This window comes from Pygocentrus nattereri, chromosome 7, assembly GCF_015220715.1.
Source record: "Pygocentrus nattereri isolate fPygNat1 chromosome 7, fPygNat1.pri, whole genome shotgun sequence".
NCBI lineage: Eukaryota > Metazoa > Chordata > Actinopteri > Characiformes > Serrasalmidae > Pygocentrus > Pygocentrus nattereri.
In genome coordinates this window covers 38864156-38889857 of record NC_051217.1, presented here as the reverse complement: position 1 = coordinate 38889857, position 25702 = coordinate 38864156, and the positions used below count along the sequence as shown (strand labels likewise).

Genomic DNA, 25702 nt, shown 5'->3' with positions numbered 1-25702 from the left:
TGACCACCAACAATGCTAATTCCCATTAGCAATTTCCAGTCTTATTTAGCAGAAAGCTAACTATGTTGTGACTCCTTTTCCCCAGACTGGGGCTGAATCTCAAAAGGCTATTGCACTACATAGGAAACAGTCCATAATATGTATAAAAAACTCATTTGGGATTCAGCCACGTTTAATTGACATTAAAGGAGATATTTTGCTTGATTGCCAACCTTTAGTTAGTTAGCTTGCATTGCTGATGGATGTTTTTAAGTTTGCTTTTTGAACCGCATTTTATAATGTGTCTAATCTGGGCTCATTAACAATTTTGAATCAATTATATAGTGACTTCGATGATATTCTGCAAGCGAAATTAGCTTAGTGGTATATTCTGAACTGATAAGTTCTGATTTTTTTTTTTTTTTTTTAATTGTTACAGATGCACCAATGCAGGAATTCTAGGCTGATGCTAATATCTGATGACAATAGCACACAATTTTATGGTGATACATGTTTTTATAAAATGTAGAATCTACCTGAATATCGCTGCTGTCAGAACAAAACCTCTTATCTCCATTTTTGTCATTTTTCAGTTTTTGACATAATTTGAAAAAACCTGTTGGTCTTTACATTTTGTATAAATTTCACGGTGAACGGACCAAAAGAAATGACCCAAAATGACCTGTAAAAAAATTTGGTTCCATTGACTTACATTAAAAGTGGAGTATGTTTTTTCCTTCTCCTGTAAAGTAAACATTTTCGAGATACGAGGTTTTGTTCCAAGAGCAATATTGCGTTTGTTTGTAGGAGTTTTTAAATGTTGTAAACCTAATACAACCAAATACTAATAAAATACTACTGCCAATCAAATACTAATAAAATACTACTGCCAATCAAATACTAATAAAATACTACTGCCAATCAAATACTAATAAAATACTACTGCCAATCAAATACTAATAAAATACTACTGCCAATCAAATACTAATAAACTTATAAAGTCATTTTAGCACAGTTGCCCAGCATTGCAAGTAAAGCAGGAAAATTTCACAATAGCATCGTTTTCAGCCAGTCGCGAGTGAAAAATGACGTATTTTATTGCAGGTTTTTGGTGATATCCTGCTTGCAGTGAATAATAGAAAATGATTGCTGGATCAGACTTGGTATAGCCAATGCTCAATCCATTAAAATATGCCTGAATTGGCTGGATCCAGCTGCTTTGGACTCGATTGTGACATCGCTAGTAAAAACGGTTGACTCCTAAGGGTTAACTAATGAAACACCATAAATTAAGAGCTGTATCTTTAACTTCTCTTGATTAAAGCATGTCAGATACTCTCGTCATAACCACCAGAGATACACTCCGTCTTTTTGCTGTGTGTTTTGTTCTTGTGATCTTTTCTCAGGCCTCCCTTCCTTCAGACTGTATTGGTACAAGGACTTTTACACTGATATCCATGTATAGTGCTAGCCTTTTGTGCTGCCGCCTGCTCCTCTGACCTGAACCCCAGGAGCTTTTGGCTGCAAAATCTCTGGCACAGCCACGAGAAGTTTGGTCAGACTGTCCTGTCTGTCAGAAAATAGACAAGCCAGGACGGATTGACTTTGACAGGGAGGTTTTTATTAGGGTTAGCTTTGTAATCTGGGTTCATCAGCAGACGTTCAGACAGGCTTGGAGTCTGAACCTATAAAGGAGAGATCAATGTCAATCAAAAGCAGATTTGCACATTACTAAGGCAAACAACCGACTGAAATAAAAGACTCCATTTACCATATAGAAGCGCTTTTTAGTTCAACAATTACAGACTGTAGTCTCCATACTTTGTCACCCTGTTCTTCAATGGTCAGGACCCCTACAAGACCCCTACAGAGCAGGTATTGTTTGGGTGGTGGATCATTCTCAGCACTGCAGTAACACTGACAAGTACGAGTGGATCACAGCAGTGCTGCTGGAGTTTTTAAACACTGTGTCCACTCATTGTCCACTCTATTAGACTTGTTGGACCGCACTGTAGATGTCGAGTCAGAGGTTGACAATGCCAACCGTGGTCACAGGACACTGCCCACAGGACTATTCTCAGTCCAGCAGTGACACTGAGAGCTTAAAGAGTCACTGCAGTGCTGAGAATGATCCACCACCCAAATAATACCTGCTCTGTAGGGGTCCTGACCATTGAAGAACAGGATAAAAGGGGGTAACAAAGTATCAGAGAAACAGATGGACTACAGTCTGTAACTGTAGAACTACAGAGTGCACCTATACAGTAAGTGGAGCTGATAAAATGATGAGTGAATGTAGAAATAATGGCCGTTTGGTGTATATCGTAAAGAAAATAAGCGTTTCAGCTAAATCTACAGGATGAGAATACGACTGGAGTCATAAGAGAGTCGCACTAGAAATAAGCCGATAGGTAAAAGTCCCAAAAACATGATAGGCCTCAGTGTTACAGCTGAGCAAAGGAACATGACTTTGATGGATCGGCCTTCTAGCCTTTCTCTTCTCCCACAAAGTGTTGTGATTAGCTTAACAAGAAGCTCATTTAAAATGCGCACTGCTTTTGTGGGCCATTGTGCTTGAGGCATGACTTACCATTTAGCATGACCCAGAAACACTGATACAAAGAGAACACATGACACCCCGTTGATGAGACTGACACCTCGTGATGCTTCTTTGTCTTTTTTTTTGCGCTGGGCTAAATGCTCTAAAGGCTGTAGGGAGCTGCAGCTAAATAATGTATTTTTTAAATAACAACGCTCCCTGGAGTTTTCCAGCCGTTAATCCAGTTAGCTGTGCAATTTCAGGTTATTATCTCTAATGGAAATTCATTATGTCGGGAGTGGCGGAGAGCGGACGAGCCTTCTGCGGTCGATGTTCGGTTGTTGTCTCATTTGCACTCAGACAGCCTAATGAAAGCAAATAGCTTGGCTACCAAAAGCGACCTTAAAAACATAGACGCTCTCTAATGGCATTCTTCGAGTTACACCTTGTACACTTAGGAACGTAATACAGGTAATTAGCAGTTAAGCAATTTGTAGATACTTAAGTACAGTTTTGAAGGATTTATAAGCTTCTATGTATTAAAAACACTTTTCCTTCATCCTGTCTCAGCTCCACTTTAACCCTTTACGTTTAGTTCCTTATTATTTGTTTATGTTGGTTCAGCTCCTGTTCTGCTTTGCTGTTGCTTAGAGCTTTAGAATTTTGTTTTAGACTGAATGGTTCCCAAAAACAGAAAAATATAAGCTAATAAATTCCAGCTCTTAAGCTGATAGATGCTGGATGCTCTTAGACAGGGCCTCCCAAACTTCCTACTTGGGTCCGTATCTTTTTTGTCTGCTTACTCATCCCACAGTTTTCAAGATATCGACACCTTTCCAACAGTGGAATGTTTAGCCTGAGCGGGATTGGTGTGCTTGTATACAGCTTTTTGATCTGACTTCTTAAAATCTTCGTTAGTTTACAAAATTTTGAATGGGGTAAAAAAAAAAAAATGTTCGTCCATCTACTGGACTTCTGCTAACCCCAAATATTTAATTTTGCATATACTAACTTAGGCCAGGCCCCCAAGCATGAATTTTATGTTGTTCTGACCTCATCCCATGTTTTTAAGCTCTAATCCACAGCCATACTGACCCGCACGTTTGTTCATCCTTCTGTTCATCCCAAAGACACCCATTCAATTTGAACAACAAGCTGCAACCACTTAGCAACACACCCCTCATGCCATAGCAACTGCCTAGCTGGTACATTGTATAAAGAAAAAAAAGACGTAAGATAAACTTATGGTAGATCAAAAGCTACGCGGTCAGTAGAGAATCAACAAGAGAGCTACGAATACAGTATTTCGCTGTTGTTGGAAGAAAACCTCGTATCTCCGAAATTACAACTTTACAGAAGAAGGAAAAAACCTACTGTACTTTTAATGTAAGTCAATGGAACCAGATTTCAAGTCATTTTTGGTTATTTCCTTTGGTCCATTTATTATGAAATTTTGATGTAAAGGGTAACAGTTATTTTCAAATTATGCCAAAAAATGTCAAATTTTCTACTGACAGCAGCAATTTACTCAAATAGGAAATGCCCTCATATATGTAGCGCATCCCTAAAATGAAGCCAATACCACTGATGCATGTAAACCTTTGTGTGTTAATTGATAGCCCCTTATTTCAGACCTGGGAGGCCAGGAACACAACTTTAGTTTCATGTTATTTTTGCCACCTGCCACTATAGAAGCTTTTGTAAAGAAATGAGTTCAGTAGGGCTGGGTAGGCTGGGAAAACTGGGTAGGTCAAGCATTGTCCCTTATATGACCCCCTAATGCTAGGTTTCATGGTATGTTAGCACAACGCCCTGGTCATTGCTGCTTTCAGCATAGCAGACACAGGAGCTTCACCTGGAGATAACTAGTTGTGAGGGAGAAGCCAGGAGCATTTTTGTACATGTCATTTATGCAACACTGAGTAACTGCACTTGTGAGCATGACTACACTTGCTGTAGTCACTGGAAATAAGAATGCTTTGGAAACAGCAGTGGTGCCAAAACAAAAGGGGTCTTGCAAAGCATGGATCATCAGGTTATCGGCCCCATCTAGTTACCTTTTTTTGGTAGTTAGTGAATTGTTTATATCACATCACAGCAGGTCACACAAGGCCTATACATCACCATGATGGCAGAACACTAAGGTCACTGCATGTCAATGCTTTAAGGATATTTATGCATATTTTTCCAATTAAGAGAACAATAGCAAGATTGTGCACACATTAATAAGAGAACATACCAATGCAACAATGCAGCACTCCATCTTTTTATCTTCATTCTAACATGCCAATTTAATTTGTTATTTTCACTGGGATATTGAATTGCTTATGAAGAGCTCTTGTCCTAATAAAGAAATGAAATCGGACAGTTGGCATGTGCATAAAGCCTTAAAAAAGCAGCAAACTTAAAAACCCAAACCATCAAGTATTCTAGGCTAAAGCATACTGCCACGGCTGGCATGATTTTTTTTTTTCATTTATATCTTACCTCTAAGGGCTCACAGATCACTGCCAACGGGGATGATGCAGCTGCTTTCTTTATGATTGCCATTGTAAATGGACATCCTGGTATGAGGTCTTGCTTTTACAGACCCTCCGGGCACATTTTTTGAATGCCATAAACTTCAAAATACCTTCAAAGGAATGCTATCTCAATGCTAGAAAACCTTGACATTAAGCAGATGTTAAGGATAAATGTGGAGAGTTATCAGGATTATAATCAGCCATTACGTAATGATAAACTGGTTCATTTTTTTTTTAAAGAGCTGTTTAGATTTTGCTCTCGGGACATGGTGACCTGACCTGGACCCCTGGCACGTGCCCATTGAACCTAATGGAGTATCTGGGCCTGGTTCCCGCTACTTGTCTAAAATGTGCGTCATTAAGCTGTGCTCTCATGGAAGGACAAAAATATATGCCCTGATCCAGCTCATGACCCATGGTCTGAAAACCACTGTACTAGGAAGTTCCACAGCTGTTCTAAAAGGAACACAGTACTCCAAGATATGTTTAACTTGAGTCATTGCTTCACTGAAGCTTGGTTAAGTGGTATAAGGCTACTGTACCCATGTGGCACACTCTTAAAAAGAGGGTTCTTTAGTAAAGAAAAAAATGGGATACTTTCATGTAGAACCATGAACACTCAAAGAACTATGTGCATGCTTAAAGGGTTCTTTGCATTTTTTCAGATTGAGGGAGAATGTATGGTTCTATACAGAACCTTTTGAAAAGGGCTCTATATACCCTATGAAGAGGTTATTTTACTGTTATGATGTCAGTCTTGCTACAGCAGAAGGATTCTTTTTAAATGTGTTTGTTTCCAGTGGGCCAGAACGGTATCTTAGGCTACGTTTACATAGCAGGTAAAATTGGCCCAAATCCGGAAAACGCAATGAATCTGACATTTTCAGTTCTGGTTTGAGACACTTTCATATGTGGTACTGAAATCCGATCCTTATCCGATCTGCGGCGATGCAACTCAGTCTGAACAGCCAGATCGGAATTCATGTGCCTTTTACTTCAGTCCAACTCCACATTTGTCATAATTACGCACTGCTGAGACTCAAACATTTAGACTGACGTTCCTGTACCAAAAATTTAGAAGAGATGTATTGCAGGGGCTCCACATTTGAAGAGATTTCAAACGAAATGGCCGATTGTGGCCGGAGGAGACCGAGACTGCTGCATCAGAAGACAGTTGAAAGAACCCAAGGACACGAACCAAGTGACCATGGCAGAATAACGTGCCCTTTTTACGGTAAACTCGAACACATTACGGGTGATGAGCCCAGCTGTCAAACTTTGGAACTTCATAATCCCTCCTGTGATGCTGGTGAAGACAAAACTGAGCCCTCCGGTAGTGACGGGTGTTCACTGGCCATCATGATCGTTAGTTACAAGGATCACAGATTCTTTTCTGATGTGTCTGCGATGCACCAGGCTTTATATAACATGTCACTCACAGTCGCTGTAGCTGCAGTGTGGGGACAAATGAAAGAGCTAGGACTGTCCCCTGGGGCGTGGCTTTAGCTGCTTTACATGACTAAAACGTATGAAGTGCTATAAGTGTGTGCAGCACTGGAAAGGCATTATTTCATCAGCTCACACTTTGTTCATAATCAATCACAAAGTTTCCACAGCTGGACATGTTTATACCTGAATGGCCAGGACCCAGTGGGTCCAAACTTCTATTGCAAAAATATTGTGACAAAGCAAGTCAATGTTTTGAGAATATATGTTGTTATTTTGAAGTACCAAGTCAATATTTCAAGAAAATAAGCCATTGTTTTGACACAGCAAGTCAGTATTTTGAGAAAACAAGCTATTATTTTGACTAAGGACCAAAAAGACCATTGGGGATTTCCTCATCTGTCTGCTGGGAATAGGCTTCCATAGTTATCATCACTGGCAGGAGAGGCGATTTGTCCCGGCAGAAGATGAAAAACACTCCAGTATCCGGCCAGCAGTACAAGTAAAGCCCTGTCAGTGTGAAAACCCCTTTAGATACCTCTGTGTCCCTGTCTGTCAGCTAAAAATAGCCCTAAAGGAAAGCATTGCTGGATATTTCGATCCCAGCTGGCGTTTGTGTGGAAGCTCACATCAGTTGTTCCACTTCGACCTCTGCTAGTGGACAGCCGTCCATCCAGTGTGTCTATGTGAGGGTGTCGGTGAAATATAGTACTTTCTGCTTGTTTTAGAAAAGTGCTGACCCACTACTTTGTATCTACAACATGCTTGTTAATTTGTTTAGGTGTGTCTGAGTGTGAACGCACTTTAGCGCCTGTGTTTTTGAATGTGTATGACTTGACTGCTCTCCATGGTATTCAGGGTTGAGGGGGGCGTCTAGCTGGCTGTGATGCATGTTCCTCCTGAAAACTCTGGATATGGGAAACAATTCTTACAGTGCATTCGAACAATCCCACCGGACCAGACGTTATGTCACTGCGAAAATCCTAGCAGCGGCCCATGGGTCGAAGGTCACAATGTCTGGCACAGCTCCCATTAAACATTAAAAAAAAAAAAAAGCATGGAAAAAGTGGAAGAGTGGGGAAATGACGAGAGAGAGAGAGAGAGAGAGAGGTGGAGCGAGGGAGATGGGGGAGTGAGAGAGAAGGGGGAGGGATGGAGGGAGAGAGAGAGAGAGGGAGAGGGAGGGAAAAATGTCCCAGATTCCCATGGTGTTTATTGGAGAGTGAAACTGAACTAAGCCGATCTAACCAGGAGGAAATGTAAGTGAAAAGACGATAGATAACGAGAGAGGGAGAGCAGGAAAGAGAGAGAGAGAGAGAGAGAGAGAGCGAGAGAGAGAGAGAGAGAAAGAGGAGAGAGAGAGATAAAATATGTGACAACTGTCAACTCTTAGCAATAGTTTCTGGACTTCTAAGGGTGAAAAACTGCAAGTTTTTCCTTTATTTTACTTAGTCAAGCTCTCTTTAGCAGTCTCAGGGATTCTTTTGGTTTTTTTTCGAGTTTTGGAGGCTTGACTTTGCAGTTAACGGCACTCCAGGCTGAAGCTTGAAGCACCAGGGCCTCGTCTGGATTTGGACTTTTGAGTGGGACAAAGCAGCAAGAGATGTACTTGTATAAGGCGACTTGCTCAGACATCCCCAACCCAAAGCCCAAGGCAGGACAGAAGCCGGCAGAGAGGGGACAATCCCGCTACGGCAGGCAAAACTCCGGAGAGAAGGGTTACCCCCCGCTCATGTGCTGGGGCAGCCTGAGGACTAATGCACACCTGGAGCTCAAACGCCTGGAGGAGTTTCTCAACACGCACACACTGTCACTGCAGGACTCAGTACGAGCCAGGACCGGCATGGCTTACAGGTACATGTGTTTGCATTGCGCACTCATATTCGATCATTGGATATTACAGATAATCAAGAAGTTACCTAACACTAATCCTTGGCAGGTGATATTCTCCCATACTGGGAACGAGAACTAGCTAGGCCTGACTTAATTTTGAACAGCTTGTGGAATAATAATACATGTTAATATCAACATTTCTCTTTTTCTGTAACCTTACCAGATAAGAATCCCTACCAAGGATTCTTAAAACAGATCTCTGCCTATTAATACACTGTAAGACTGGGTTACTGCAAATTTCCCAGTGTCCCTGTTGTGGTGGAAGTATAAGGCGATATAATTCAAATTTGCAAGAAAATTCTGCTATGATTAGTTGCCAGATGTTGTTTATTCCACACAGTGCAACCATTGCAGATGCAAACATGTTGATTTGTGGGGCTGCTGCTTCCCTGATATGAGTCTGGAATAACTCAATCATGTATGGTTGCGTATCCTTAATTTTAATTTCTTTTCTTTGCAAGTTGGATTATTATTATTGGGTGGTAAATGACGATCTAAAGTGTTTTGTTGCCTTTAGCTTGCAAATTGTGATTTGAGAAACACTAGTTTGAGGTCTTTGTTCAACTAATCAAAGCACTATGAAGTATTAGAGTGGGAGGTAGAAGCAGCTCGTATCCTAAACTCTTGCGGCACATCAATCTTGTCTTCACCCACGCAGTGTTTTGTTATTGCTCCCTGGGCACTTGTCTGATGGAGAGGAAGATGAGGAGGAGGAAGAAGGGAAGATGGCGGTAATGTTCTTGTTTTGGCTAATTACTTCCCTTGTTGTTAGATCCCCCCCCTCAAATCCACCACACTTTCCTCGCAACCTCCACAAGAGAACCTCAAATCCCTCAAGTCACAGCCCTGTTTTTGCTGACTTTTGTCAGCTCCGCACGTGGTTGAGTGGTTTTTGCTGTTGGGGGTTTCTCGTCACTGGACTGAATGGCTGACTGGGCCGTCTGCTTTCCGTCTCCGCCGTATGGCTTCTGGTCTTTTTAAACTCGTATGTGGGTTAAGCGTCCCGAGGCGCTCACGGGTTGGAGGGGGGCAGGTGGGGGGGGGGGGGGGGGTGTTTTGTGCCAGGCCCATCACCATGACAACCCTGCAGAACAGAACAGCTGGATGCTGTCTGCGTTTCCAGGACAGGATCAAGTGCATCAAGTGCCCTGCCTGAGGGCATCTCCAACGCCCCCATTGCTATTGACTCCCAATTTTGGGCTAATTTTGATTAGCTTGGCATTTTGGGGTGGATGTTTGTTATAGAGATAATAGGATGGTCAGTATTTATATCTCAACCATAATCATTTTAGTTGCTGGAGTTTCTGTATGGGAACTTCTCTCAGAGGACCTCAGGGGATCACAATGAAAGATCAACACCACAAGTGCTTTAAGATGGTTTAATGAAAGATTTACTATGAGGATGGGATTGTTGCTTAATTGGCATTTAGCTTCCTGTCATGGTCTCTCTTCTCTCATCTAACTGTCTCGCACTAAATGGCTGTCGTTGGTATAGTGTAGTGGTTAACACCTCTGCCTTCTACACTGAAGACTGGGGTTCAATCCCTGTTAGGGCAAGCACCCTACACTATACCAATAAGAGTCCTTGGGCAAGACTCCTAACACCACCTTAGCCTACCTTGTAAAATTTACAAATTGTAAGTCACTATGGACAAGAATGTCTGCCAAATGCCATAAACATACACATTAAAGTAGGGTTGGGAAAGCTACTGAAAAAGCTATTTTTCCAGAAAAAGTATTGGCTACTTTTTAGCTACTTTCAAAGCACGATTAGCAGAATGTTTGTGAATCTCCACTTCACACACCAGTCACCACCACTTTACTGTATTCCTAAGAACTTAAATCTCGTGTACATATTGCAAATTTCTCTATCTTTGTTTTAAATTATTAAAGTGTTTTCTTTTATATAATTGATTGCAACTGGAACAACTGCAATTTCCCTCTGGGATTAATAAAGGATTCTGATTCTGAAACAAGTCCAACTGATGGTGTGAACAAGACGCTGCATCTAATCATGTGCCAGAAAAAAACATACAACTGAAAAGCTGCAAATATACAAAAAAATTACTAAAAAGTGTAACCAACAATCAAACTTACACAACCAGAGCGTGATATCCAAACATTTTGACTAAGTAAAGGCAAAATCAATCATTCCAGGTTTTTCCTAACAAAGGTCAACAAAAATAACCGAATACAGACCAAACAATTTTTCTCCAATTTAAACATTTCAGCAAGATATTTACAGACATGACATTCTTTGTTAAACTTCAGACCCTGGCTCTGCAGAGGACTATTAGTAATAGTTAAAAAATGCTTTTCCACTTTAGCTACGACGGGGTCGGCAACACGCGGCTCTTTTACTGCCCTGTTCCGGCTCCACAGCAGAACTAGATTTTTAGGCAAAATAACAAATCAGCTCTGCTGATCGTTCTAACACAGTTTTAACGATAAATGGTCTTAAACGCTGGAGTTAATGTAGAACTGCTAACAGGACCGTTACTAGGATCAGAATTTTTGTGAGGTCCATTTTGCAGAAATGTCACATTGTGATTAAAATAGCTACCAAATATGAGAATTACAGCAACAATACATGTTTTTATTCAATCACTGCTCCTTTTTTACCCATCTACAACTGTTGCGCACCTTTTTCTTTCATTCGTTCCTCTTTCATCCCACCATTCATCCATAAACTGCTATTAATGTTCCATAAACTTATTTGACTTCAATTGCCCTGTTTAATAAATCTTTTAACTATTTATTCGTTTATTTTCAGCAAAAAAAATACATTACGCCTACATTAAATCAGGCGGTAGATTGAAATTGATTTTGTTTCATTTACCTCTCTCTATCTTTGCATGTCTTGTCTGCATCTCTGTGCTCACTGATTATTGTACAAGCACACATTAAACTTGTTATAAAAAGGCTGTCTGTACCAAAGCCCAGCTAGAGGGAACAGCGGCTTCTCATATAGTTAATGAGATAAAATATAATCTAATGTACCTGCTGATTTCTTAAGGTTTGCTACATGATATTATACCTTCAATATGCTGGTTAACAGTGAACTTTCATGTTACTTGTAGTCTGTTATGAGTAGATAACACAATATAACTTTAATCTCACATCTAATCTCTAATATAGCCGACTATGGAGCCTGTAGCCTAAACTGAGCAGCTACTGGAGCTGGACTAAATCAGCTGGTTTGGCCAGCAACACTACGAGCTGTACAATAAAAAAATGAAATATCAACTTTCCTTAATGTGTTAATTGTGCTTATGAACCCGCAGCTAGCTACATTTTTGCCATAGCGATACTGTGTGTTAGCTTATAGCCTGTGTGCTGCATACCTGAACATCTCAAGCAGTCAAAGTTCTCTGCTTCTCTGGGCTGTAGCATCTTGTACAGAGACAAACAGAACTGGCAGTTCAGTCTATGGCCAAGCCACAGCTGTAGTGAGGTCAGCTGAGAACCTCTCCCTGCTCGCTGTGTAGTTTCATTACTTTTTGAATCGCATAAAACCCTGAGAAACTTCTGAGGAGCTCGGAGTCCTGACGCTAGTTATGAACATCCCAGGCACTGATTACTGAAGTAACTGCGGACAGCAACAATTAATAATCAGTGATTGGAGCTGAGAATTGTCCAGTTCCACCTTAAATGGCGCAGCAATGGCGTACATTCTGGCGCCTCGTGCACCATTTAAGGTGAAACAGGGCTATTGGAACAAGAAGCTGCGAATCGGACTTCAGCCTCGGAAAAAGTCGGACGTTCAGAGACATTTTACATGTTAAAGTTTCCTGAGTGAGGAGCGAGAGAAGCGGCTACAGCTGACCTAAAGCTTAAAGCAGAGCAGAGTAAGGCTGTGTTTTCATTTGTTTCTTGGCCTATACTAGCACATTAGCACATACTGAGATTTGTTTACAGCCAAGATGATAAAACGGATATGAAATGCTTCGGCTGCTGACCCCTGAGCTAAGCCTGTAAGGGGCGATCAGCGCGTGGCACAGCAGCACAGTTAACAGCCGCGCTATGCAGTTCACATTTTGCGCAGATCACCTGAAGCCTGTAGCGAAGTGGTAGAGAGAATTATTGCTATAGCTACACAAAAATGTGTAGGTTATGCTACATCTACTAGCTACATTTCATTCAACTGTATTGGCTATAGCTACTAGCTATGACTATTTCTAGCTAACTACAAAAAGTAGCTCCCTACTTTTTGTTTTTCAGATGCACATATAACTAAACAATACTTCTGGGGCAAATTCACATTTCTGCTGTAAAGATGCATCTTATTCTCCATCTTAATGATGGCCAGTCAACTTAGATCAGTATTACCCAAGTGACCCTTAAACATTTTTAGTGGAATAAATATCAGAGATCCAGAAATAATTAGAACACAGCCATTCAGTGAATATGATATTACATTTCCTTCCATTGTTTGACCAGAATGAGAGATGAGGGCCTCTTGCTCTGGGGGGGCTTCATTCCCCAAGATACCATATACACACACACACACACACACACACACACACACACATGTGTGTATACATATATATATATATATATATATATATATATATGGCTGGTTAAATTACATGTGAAAATGAAACCAAAAGCAACACTTTCCTGCACATTGTAATGCACAACTGCTGCTTATTTTATGAATTTAATATTTTGAGTAAAAAAAACAAAACAAAACATGAAATGTGGCTTGTGCAAAAGTGATGGCACATTTTCAGCAAATGCATCGCTGCTGTCAGAACAAAACCTCGTATCTCCATTTTTCAGTTTTTGACATAATTTGAAAACACCCGTGGTCCTGTAAATTCTGAGTAAATTTCATGATGACTGGACCAACAGAAATAATCTAAAATCACTTGAAAAAACGTCTGGTTCCATTGACTTCCATTAAAAGTAAAGCAAGTTTTTTCCTTCTCCTGTAAATATACCATTTTGGAGGTTTTGATTCGACAAGAGCAATAATGAAGTTGTGCACTAAACATGAGCAAAACAAATTGTCATATTTAATTTATCCTTTTTATTCATTTTTCAAGGTTAAATTTACATGTGTTGTTCTGTTTTCTTTTGTAGGCTATTTGCAGTCATTTCTTTGTGAATAAATAAAAAAAAAAAAAAGCTCAGTAACAAAAAATGGATGTATATCTTTTTTTTCTTTTTTCTTATTGAACGTTCACTGTCAGAAATAGCTTTTGTCTCCTGGGCGTGTGTTTGTCTGCTTGGCATGGCCCATCCTCTGAGGCCAAAAACAGGAGTGCTCACCCTGGGTCACGCACTCACACACACAAACACACAAACACACAAACACACAAACACACACACACACACACCACAATGCTGATCCGATGACATAATGAGACCGTTTTGGTGGACACAGGTTTGTGTCAATGTCACTTTTTATGCTGATCTGAATCCAGTTTGACTGCATCCGTTAGAATAGCTGAGATTAGCAGCTGATCTCAGATCAGTATGAATGGGAAACTTTGAGTGGAAATGTTCCAGATGGACAGAAATAAGCATGGGGGCAGGAATTCCACAGAGGTGGACAGTGAACATATGTCACACAGGACACTAACCTGGGTCTTAATGTCACATTTCTACTGAGCATATGGACGATGTACAGCACCGCAGGGGGCACATGGCTGGGGACGGAGAGTGTGCTATGGCAAGTGGTGCAAATTTGGATTGCATTTCAGTGATTGAACCTTCTGTCCTTTGAGGTCACTGTCAAGCGTGAAAGACAGCATGACCCACCTTAGGCCAGTGATATGGCATGCATGGGCATCATATGACCAGAGAGAAACACTCAACTAATTAAACACACTAAGCATGATGACCTCATTACCCTGATGCATCATGGGACAATTACACAAATAACTAGCAGTGACTGAGTGAGTTACACTGTCCTGCAGCTCACTATATAACTCCAAATCCACACTCAGCTCTGCAGTTCAGTTTTGTTTTAGAATTACCAGAGAATTTCTACTCCAAATCAAATGAAATTTGTAAAGGGTTCGACTGATTTATGAAAATCGTCTGTAAATGAAGTATATAATTTTGCCACATTCCCACAGATAGAGCAGAAGGAAAGATCATAGCCCGGATGTTCACGTCAGTGTTACACCACAGGGCACACTCAATAACAATAACAACACTGAGCACGGGACACGACTATATTTTCTGAGGGAGACCCAGGTTCAGATGATTTCAGAAGACCCTTCACCACACAATTAGATTGTAAAAAGGCTGTAAAACTACACACTGCAGATTCATACTGGATTAAAATCGCTCCACAATTATTACTGTCAGACTGTAAAACTACACACATTGCAGATTCATACTGGATTAAAATCACTTCACAATTATTACCCTTAGACTGTACAACTACACACACTGCAGATTCATACTGCATTAAAATCACTTCACAATTATTACAGTCAGACTGTAAAACTACACACACTGCAGATTCATACTGGATTAAAATCACTCCACAATTATTACCGTCAGACTGTAAAACTACACACACTGCAGATTCATACTGGATTAAAATCGCTCCACAATTATTACTGTCAGACTGTAAAACTACACACACTGCAGATTCATACTGGATTAAAATCACTCCACAATTATTACAGTCAGACTGTAAAACTACACACACTGCAGATTCATACTGGATTAAAATCACTCCACAATTATTACTGTCAGACTGTAAAACTACACGCACTGCAGATTCATACTGGATTAAAATCACTCCTCAATCTTTCCAAGTAGCTCAGGGGTCTCTGAACTATCTGAGCAGTTTCGCTTGATGATAGGTGGGGTATTAGGAGGAGGTAAAATAACAAATTCTTGGTTAATATTATTGTTCCTCACCCACTGGTGCATGATTACATCATCAAAAATCAGTTTTCAAGGTAGGCAAAAGTCACCACATTTAAAAGAATTAGCACGAATCCTATCTATAATTATATGATATAATGAGTTGACTTAATCCTCTGGGGTCTGAGGGCATTGGCTTGATTTTTGCATATCTTCTAAATAGGCCTTTAAAAGCACTTATATATGAAATGATACCCATGGGTCATGTAATGGGTCCTGTTGGTACCAATTCGTCAGTTCCTAAGGTTTTTCTGTGTTTTCACTGGTAAGTTTCACCCAAAAAGATGAATATAATGACAGGTGATGTGTATCTCAACCCCTTTCCATAGGCTCATAACTCCAGATGTGAGTCATGTACGATGTCGCGATAAGATGGAATGGAAAGGGCGACTCTACAGAGAAATATTTGAACCGTATTTCTGCACTGTATTGTTGCAAAAATAGAGAAAAATACGTAGAAATATCAAATTTGGGGCGAGTTCGTGGACCCGAGAGGGTTAAAATGAAAAGAAAAGTAAATTAACAAGATTAAAAACATCAATTTCAATGTCAGTTTGTCTTTAAGAAGCAACGCATGCCTAACACATGTACACGTGTCCAGTCTGTGCTGGGTTGGCAAGCGTGGCTGTCATTAGACGAGGCTATTGTTTGGTTGTGAAATCTCCCAGTAGAGCCTTTTAAAGTGTACTGCCACTGCACGTGTAATACATCATGCCCTTCCTGCTGATGAGAGGCTGTTTGGAGCCCTTATAGGGGTAAAGGAAAGCTGATGATTTATCTCTGGAATGCTTTGCCTTTTCCAAAGAGCAAGGCCCAGCGCGTTTCATTATATTGTAATCATTTGTTCATTTACAGAGGTATTCGTGTAGAGTTTTATGGTAATGTATTACATTGTAAAATCTCTAGAGCTCATTTGTGTCCAGCTGGACTTCATATATTTATGTAAATGAAGGTGTTAAATCGACACTGGGGATTTGATAGTCTAATTCCTGCTTCTGTTTTCTGTTAATATGTTTGGTGTTATGATTCATGATGATGCATATGACTGCAGGTTATTACTCTAATTATACGGATGATTCTTAACAAACAATACATTTGGTCAGCGACTGGGCTGTTTCTATATTTAGCTGCAGTTACGGTGTGACCTGCAGGGGCAGTGGTGCCAGAGAAGCCTTGGCTCCGGTTGCTGATTTGTACTGAGATAGTTTTATGAAGCTCTAGTGAGCAGTGAAGGTGACACATTGCATTTTTATTGCAAATGTACATGTGTGTGCCAGTTAGAAGCTGGGCCATTGCACTGGACATGGCAGATGGCTTTCAATGATGATTTGCTACCCATTTGGCTGTTTGTTCAACTAACTACACTGCAAAAAAATGAATGTAAACATCTCAAATTTTGTCAATATAACTAAGATCTTTCATTTTGAGACTTTTTAAGAACACTGTGAGATTAATATTAGAATTATTCTACTTATTTTAAGCAGTTTTATCTTAGAAAAAAGTGTCTCTTTCCATTGGCAGATCATTTTACTTGTTTTAAGCATTGTTTTTTGAATTAAACAAAATTATATTTGTTTTTTTTTCAAACAATATGCCAGTGGAATAAAACACATTCACTTGCTAAAATGTAAAGATGCACAGAAACAGGTGGGATAATCTCATTATATTCTTACAACAGTGTCATAATTAAAAATATTACATTCATTGACTACACATGAGATGTTTTCACTGGCTAAGATATTGTTTTTCGCAGTGAATGCAAGTTGTTTTCATGCTGAACTTTGATTTCTACCTATTTTTCAAACTAAAAGTCTCATACAATACACATAGACACTGTACAGAAAAAGAAAGATCACCTTGTGTCACCCCAGCCCCTCCTCTGCCCCGTGTTTATTTAGCTCTCAGAGTGGGTATCCAGTGCTCCAGCACAAACGGTCACTAATGGGCCAATTGCGTGACGGCGTTTCACAAAACGCTTGTTTTGCGCCAATCGCTGTTCATTTATTCATCTCGGAAAGCTGATGAATGTTTAACGCAGGATCAGCAGGTGTTCCCATTTAATACTTAATCAGCTGTGCAATCGGAGAGGAGGATCTGGCCAGGGATCCTTGGGGCAATCCGTCATGCCAACCTGGGCTTTCTGGGGTCACCCCTGTCTGGAGTCTGGCAGCTTTCGGGAAACTTCCACTTCAGAAAAAATATTGCGGGCCTGATTGTGTCTTTGCAGGAAGGCTGAGACATGAAGGGTCACTGATTTTTCCCAAATATTCACTCGTCCTTGGAAGGACCAAAGTGTCTCAACTGTATCCCTGTATCTCAGTCTTTTTACACTATACACTATGCACGATATTCTTACTCAGGAATCTGTGCTCTAAAAGTCAAGGACCACCAATTATGTGATTTTAAGCCAAAGCACAAGTTATTAATTTTTAGGGTAGACTTCTGAGGAGATTAGGTACAAGATAATCTACTTAAATAAGGGGAAAGTCAAATATAAATAAATGGAAAACTGTAATTAAAAGAGGAAATGGGGCTTCTAACAACCACCTGCAAAAGGCCTCCAAAACTGTTCCCATCAGATAAACAGCACTTAGTTTTCATCTTTGAGAAAGAGGAGAAAATCAAGCTCCACTCTTGCCTCAAACACCAAGAAATCCACCATGCTTCTGCTGTGAGAAGCCGACTCAAAGCCAGGGGTCTGAAAGGATGTGTAGCTGCCAAGAAGCTCTTATTAAGAAAAGAAAACAGACAAAAAAAAGAACATGAAAACTGGACATCTGAGATGTGGAATGTTTTTTGGGCGGATTAGTCTAAATCTGGGGTTGGCAGCATGCGGCTCTTTTAAGATTAAGTAACCCTTATTAGTCCCACAACGGGGAAATTTCACCTCCGCATTTAACCCATCCGTGAAGTGAAACACCACATACACACTAGTGAGCACACACACACACTAGAGGGCAATGAGCACACATGCCCAGAGCGGTGGGCAGCCCTATCTGCAGTGCCCAGGGAGCAGTTGGGGGTTAGGTGCCTTGCTCAAGGATACCTCAATCATATACTGTTGGCTCTGGGGATCGAACCAATGACTTTCCGGTCACAGGGCAGGTTCCCTAACCTCCAGCCCATAACTGCCCATAGCCTGCCTGTTTTCAGCTCTGCTGATTGTTCAACACGGTTTTAACAATAAATGGTCTTAAATGCTGGAGTTAATGTGGCCTGTAACTGCTTATTCACCGAAGGTTGGCGCATAAACTGCTGGTCACCATAGCAACGCAGACAAAAATCTCACCTAGCTAGTAGCTAACAGCAAAGAGAACAGTTTAAGATGGACATTGATAATATATAGACAAATGTACTTATTTGCATTCATAATCACTCCTGCTGGCTTCCCAGTATGACACTAAAAAGTCATGAAGTCAGCTTCTCATTCAAATTTTCCCATTCCACCTTAAATGGTGTAGCAGTTACATTCTGGCACCTCAGGCACCATTCAAAGTGGAACAGGAAAATTCGATCAAGAAGCTGGCAAATGAGAAGTGACTTCAGCCTTATAAAAAAAGTCAAACGTTAAGAGACATTTTACAAAGTTGTTCTACTTTTGAGGAAACGTTTCCTGCTAGAGATGCGAGAAAAGCTGAGCTAAAGTTCAAAGCAAAGCAAAGTAAGTCTGCATTTTTGTTGATATAATATTTTTAAGCCTATACTACGACATTAGCACATACTGAGACATATTTCCAGCCACTATAAAATATTGTGGCTTCCAAGGTGGTTTGATTTTTGTTGAAAGGACAAAAAGGCTCTTGTTAACATCTGGGTTGCCAAGCCCTGATTAAACTCATAAATCCACACTGAGGTCTCACATTTTTGTGGGATTATGTTACCAAATGTGGACATAATTCATTATTATATGACCATTTTTACCTGTCCTTATCCCTTAAATTTAAACAGGGATTCCTTACTATGCCTTTAACTCAGCTCTGATGGGCAGCACTGTGTTGCACCTCATTCAAAAGGAATTGATTAAAACACTCCTGAATGGGTGAATAGGTGGGGCTAATATGCCAAAATTGTAGGATATGTGTATGAATATTTATAAGTATGTAAAAATATGTGCTTAATGACCATTTAGACTAGAAACAAAGTGAATTTAGGGTGGTCTCTAACTTTTACACAGTACTGTACTATTTGCATTAAAAATGGCCAGTACACTACACTTTGAGCCACAGCCCTAATCCTCTGCACCTGTCTACAAATAACCTTCTTAATTATCAATCACGAGTTATATCAGAAGCGTGAATAGTCCAGTAATGGAACTGACCACCCCAGAATAGATCACTGATACTCAGCTATTACACCAGAGCTGCAGTGTTGGCAGGTGTTCATTCTCATCTTGCACAACATCTGATTTCACTAATGAGTTCATCTCCTTAGCAAAGAATGCAGCTAACTGATTGGAATAAATTGGCTTGTGGTCCCCAACTGACCAATCGTGCTGCAGATGAGTGGATCTCTCTGTGTTTTCCATGCTCTAACTTTCCTTATTCAACTCTTAACTTGCTCTCAGTAACATTAAACTGGGATAGACATTTTCATCAAGCCTGATGCTTGTGTGTGTAGATATTATTCAAAGCATATATTTGGAAAATTTGAAAATATATAGGAGAGGAGCCAGCTGAGGTGGTTCGGGCATCTGGTTAGGATGCCTCTTGGACGACTCCCTCGGGAGGTGTCACAGGCAAGTCCACCTGGGAGGAGACCCCAGGGAAGACCCAGGACACGCTGGCATGACTATATCGGCCAGCTGGCCTGGGAGCGCCTCGGAATCCCCCTTGGAGAGCTAGTGGAAGTGGAAAGGGAGGTCTGGGCCTCATTGCTTAGGATGCTGCCCCCATGACCCGAACCCCGGAGAAGCGGAAGATAATGGATGGATGGATGGATGGATATAAAAAAATGTTCTGCATTACTCACCAAGATACAGGATCTACAACAGCAGCATTCAGCAGCTTAGTCTTACTAGACTAATCACTTGCTATTTTGGGTCTAACTGCACTAATGACATGTAGAAAAAAGATGGGATGCTAATCCAAACACAGACACGTGTCATGTTAAACCAGAGATCTCCAGATGAAATCCCAGGTGGTTGCTAAGCTGTTGCTAGGGCATTGATATCTCAGGGCATTGATATCTCAGGTAGTTGCCTACGCATTGTTGATATCCTAGGTGGCTGCTAAGTTATTGCTTGGCCATTGATATGTAATTCCCGGTGGCTGCTATGGTTTTGCTAGGTTAATTGATAAGGTATCCCAGATGGTTTCCAAAGTGTTCTTAGGCCTTTTCTAGAGAATACCAGGTGGTTGCTAAGATGTTGCTAGGCAATTGCTATAGAATCCCAGTTGGTATCCCAGGCATTTTCCAAAGTGTTTGTAGGCCATTGCTATGAAATTCCAAGTTGTTGCTAAGGTTTTGTTAGGCAGTTGCTATGGAATCCCAGGCTGTTGCTAAGGTGTTGCTGGGCCATTTGCTATGGTATCTCAGGTGGTTGCTAAGGTGTTAGGATATCATAAGTGGTTTCTTGGATATTAGAGTGATGGCTTGACCATTGTTATGGTGTCCTGGGTAGTTTTCTAGGTGTTGGTAGGTCATTGCTATGGAGTCCCAGGTAGTTGCTAAGGTGTTGCTAGGCAAATGCTATGGTGTTTTTCCCATGTGTTTTTTTAATGTCTGCTAGAGGAGGGATGATTAATATCCTTTGTGATGTTGTTTGTAGCAATTAGATTTTAATTTTCTCAACATTCCACAATTTTCTGGATGAAATGTGATTGAATGAACACTATATACTGAATAATTTACGGGTGTGCGGTAGCTTTTAGCCAGCTGCAGCAGTCTTTCTATGTTTCCTTCTTTGGACTAAACAAAAAAGAAACTCACTGCTCTCTGGTGGTACATAGAGTCGAGATGTCACATGGTTCATATGGTTTATATCTGATATTACTTATCAGAAATTCTAATTTTACTATTAGATTTTTAATGAATATTTGAAAATTCTGACAATAAAATATGCAAAGATGCCATTCAGTGCCACAGCTATAGTTTGGGCCACAATCTTGGCTTCATTTACTTCAACTAGTGTCTTGAACATTGTTGGAAAAAAAATCACCAAGTCATCATCAGTGAGTAGGGGTTTTAAAAAAGCTAAATCCTTCCATTTACACTGATCTTTAGTCTGAACCGAGCTTCTACAAATGTTTGATCCACTGAACGTACAATTCTCTAATCAAATATCCCTCTTTGTGGTAATATGTGTGAGAAAAAGGGATGAATGAAAGGCAATTACATGCTGAATTTAACCAAATCCTTATTAGTGTCACTTGTTAAAGCTCCCTGTATTCCCATCTGCCACTTGGTAGAGATGTTATCTGTTGCGTGATTGTGTCTTTGTGCTAGGGAAACCATGTTCAGTGTCATCTCGTCTGAGATCTGGGTGTCGTATTGGGTTTTAAACATTATCGATTATCAACTTAAGCCAACAGCATCTCTCTCTGCCCCTCCCCCATCATTCTCTTGTTACATAACCATTGTTATCAACCACAGCACAATCTTCTCTTGAAAATACAGTCATTATGTAATTTATTGACAGTTCTATATGCCATGTTCTATGTCCCAGGATCTCTGTGAGCCTCTACAAGCCTTTGTTTCATCTATACACTCGCTTTTCTAGCATTAGTGTCTTTGCAAATGACCAAACCCAACCTTCACTTTTTAGTTTCCAGTCAAAATGATCATTTAGAATAAGTTAATTATTTGTTTCAGCATCAAAAAAACAAACCACAACAACAAAAAAAAAGAGGCCTCAACAAGTTTTGTAGCATTCAGATTATCCACCCATTGCCATTTTATCCCAATTTCCATTCATTTTGGGACACTTGCTTTTATTATTCTATTTCCACATCTCCAAAGTTCAGTCCTGGTTGCATTTTCTGCTTATGGGTCATGGTGGTTACGCAGAGTCTTAGACCAAATTCCACTTATCATCGCTCATTTTCCATTCACAGTCCAGTTTAATGATTTTTTCCTCCTTCCTTTCTTTAGTTATACTTTGTAAATGGTTCAGTAAATAATTTAAACCTAGCTCAGTGTCAGTAAATACATTTTCTATAAAATCATTTTATATCAGGCCTAGTTATTATTTTATTTGTCTACCTGTGTAATTTGTCTAAGTTTATTTTCCAAAATAAAAGTCTGTGTGCATTTAAAATCTGTCGGAGGAGATTAAAAACTAGTTTGCAGGACAGTAATCTGGGTGGTCTGAGGTGGACCTGCAGTGGTAAACAGTCAGTGAGGTGCTGACTGTTATTAAGCTAGTTGACCAATATAGGCTGGCTATCTGGGAAAGATGGTTCCTCAAGGGTTCTTTAATAGAAGAATTGGTTCTAAATATACCCATGATCACTCATTTTCATTGGTGAAAGGGTTCTTCAGATTGATGGAAAATGTACTGTAGCTGGTTCTATATAGAGCCTTTATGGGAGTAATGCTATAAAGCACCAAAAAGGGTTCTGCTATTGTGACGTCAAGCTTGTATCAACAGAAGAACCTACGGAGCCCTGCTATATAGAATCACTTTCAAAGGGTTTCTATGTAGAACCATCTACAGCACATTCTCCATTAATCTTATATCTTAATCTTATCCAGGATGGCGCTGCAGACGGCGACACTGGTTTGGAGCTCTGTCGTGTTTTGTTTGTTTTTGTTTGTTTGTACTATTGTATGTGAACCAGTCTCACTCACATACAGCGTGGAAGATCTGCTGAACATCAGGCCGTCCATGCCACAAGGCACTTTTCCTGACCTTCCACTTCCTGACTGCTTTTTGGACATTTTGCTGAGTGGAACGGCTGCTCACTACAGCAGGCGCAGATGCAGGCAAACACACAGATGTGGGAAGCACGCTGGAGCGCTGGTTAAACTTCAGCAGTGTGGACTTCACACACCGCTCCCCAGAAAATATTGCATAAAAACAATAATCCAGCTTCAAACTGCACTTCTACATATACTGGTATATAGTATCAGGTTCAACTCCATGCTCTGGAACTGCCGTCTCAAACCAGTGTTTGTTCTAGCATCTTACCTACCTGCCTTATTACCCCATTTACCTGACTGTCACCTCATTGATCCCTTTCTCTGCCACTATACATCATTTAACTGCTGCTGCACTCAGCACTTTAACTTTACACCCATACTGTAACACATTGTAAGGTTTACAGGTATGACTGTGTGTGGGGGGGGGTGTCTGAGTGAGTGATGGTAGGAATGCATGTTTTATTTTATTTTATTTTATCTTGTTATATTTTATATTTAATTAATCTCATTCTCTACATGTGAATGTCTGTCTGATAGTGTGCACTGTGAGCTCCTGTAACCAAAACCAAATGCGCAGCACACCTGGCCAATAAAGCTTGATTCTGATTCTGACCTCCATCAATCCTTTCACCATGAATATATATAATATATATGAATATATATGTAAAGACTAGGCCTAAAATAAAATGATTTTATAGAAAATGTTGCTGACACTGAACTAAATTAAAATGATTTACTAAACTAATTTACAAAGTGGAACTAAAGATAAGAAGAAGGAAAAATCTGTGAATTGTTAAATGAGCGAAGTTTTGCCTAAAACTCTGATTAACCACCGGTGAGCTGCCCAGAAAACGCTGAGCAAAGCCCCAGTGGACCACCAGCTCTACCACCAGTGGGCCGACAGCAGTCCACTACCCTCTTACTATCAGGGTAGTTCTATCTAGAGTCATTGTCTTTGCTAAAGAACCCGTGAAGAACCAACTTTTTTACATCTTTTAATAATTTTTGAACTCCAGTTTTGGAAACTCCTGTTTTATTCACTTTCATTTTCCCTTTTTCATGCAAGTGGATCATTCCAGCTTTGACCAGAAGTTAAATGAATGAATAGTGGCCTCTGACTTCTGCACCATATTGTGTATATATATATATATATATATATATATATATATATATTCCCTTCATCCCACTCCTCTCTCTAGTTTTCTCCCTGTTTTAGAGAATCACCCGCCTGTGTTTGTTTGGGTGTAAATAATTAATGAGGCTCTTGGACCACAGGCTGCTGATTGATGACACGCTCTTTCAAAACTGTCACCTTAAGCGAGTTCACTTCAGTCAAATTAGCCCAAAGCGGAGCCTGTTCTGCGGTAACCCGACACTGGCCTTCGGTTTAAACATTTAGACCACATCTTCTCACCTCCTTGCTCCTGCTCCCAGTGCCCCGCTATACCTTTTCATTATTGTGTTTCAGAATTATAACACGGTTACGGTGTTTAATGTCATTGACTGAAAATTGACACGGTCATTGTGTGTGTCAGGCATGCAACTATCCTCACTGCACCCTCCTCTGCCCCTCCAACCCCAGCACCAATAACCCCAGAGCTACTCCCAAACACACGATGACAAAGCAGTAAGAAGTCTGAGGACACCATGCCTTCTTTTGAAAAATTTCAAGTAACGTCTGATTTTCACATTGACTTCTTACTCAATTGAAGTCAACCTGTAATCAAAGCAAACCTTTCTAGAACATGTTCTGGTCAAACTAAGCACAGTTCATCATACTATAACATGTAAAGTGCCTATATGCTGTGTATAGTGCTCTACTCATCACATAACATTCTGATTGGCTGCCATGTCCCATTAAAAAACAGTCTAATCAGCATTCCCCATAACTTCAGCGTGAATGGGCTAAACTACTGCATGCTGCCATGAACCAGTGGCGAACCGTGACTATTGAAGTCAAGTTCAGGTCATAAATGTCAAAAAGAAGACAAAGAAAAAAAGAAATATGGCTCATTTCTGTTACATCAGCTGTTAGCACCCATATACACATAGTGTATATATACATATATATTTCCAAAATTATTAGCTTTTCTGCCTTCACATGCATATGAAATTGATCATCCCATTTTTAATCCATAGGGTTTGTTATGATGACGGCCCACCCTTTGCAGCTTTGCATGTCTTTGTGGACCTTGATTTGTGCACTGGTGCGCAGTCATATTGGAACAAGAAGGGGCCAAACTCCCCAAACTGTTCCCACAAAGTTGGGAGCATGAAATTCTTCAAAATCTCTTGGTCTGCTGAAGCATTAAGAGTTCCTTTCACTGGAACTAAGGGGCTGAGCCCAACTCCTGAAAAACAACCCCACACCATAATCCCCCCTCCACCAAACTTTCACTTGGTACAATGCAGTCAGACAAACACCGTTCTCCTGGCAACCTCCAAACCCAGACTCATCCATCAGATTGTCAGATGGAGAAGCCTGATTCATCACTCCAGAGAACACGTCTCCACTGTTCGAGTCCAGTGACGGTGCTTTACACCACAGCAATCATTGGTGATGTAAGGCTTG

The 25702-nt window shown here is 40.4% G+C and overlaps 1 protein-coding gene across 2 annotated transcripts in view; it reads left to right on the top strand.

The window, feature by feature from the left end:
- kcnab1a (potassium voltage-gated channel, shaker-related subfamily, beta member 1 a) overlaps positions 1 to 25702 on the top strand; it is a 245703-nt gene that overhangs the window by 36416 nt on the left and 183585 nt on the right. Inside the window, exon 1 of one of the 2 annotated variants that reach the window (XM_017715427.2) lies at positions 7679 to 8340. The exons of the other annotated variant lie outside the window; for it this stretch is intronic. Coding sequence (XP_017570916.1) covers positions 8090 to 8340 — 251 coding nt within the window. The 5' untranslated portion in view covers positions 7679 to 8089. Of the gene's footprint in view, positions 1 to 7678; positions 8341 to 25702 lie in introns of those variants that run through there. 2 annotated transcript variants of the gene reach the window in all.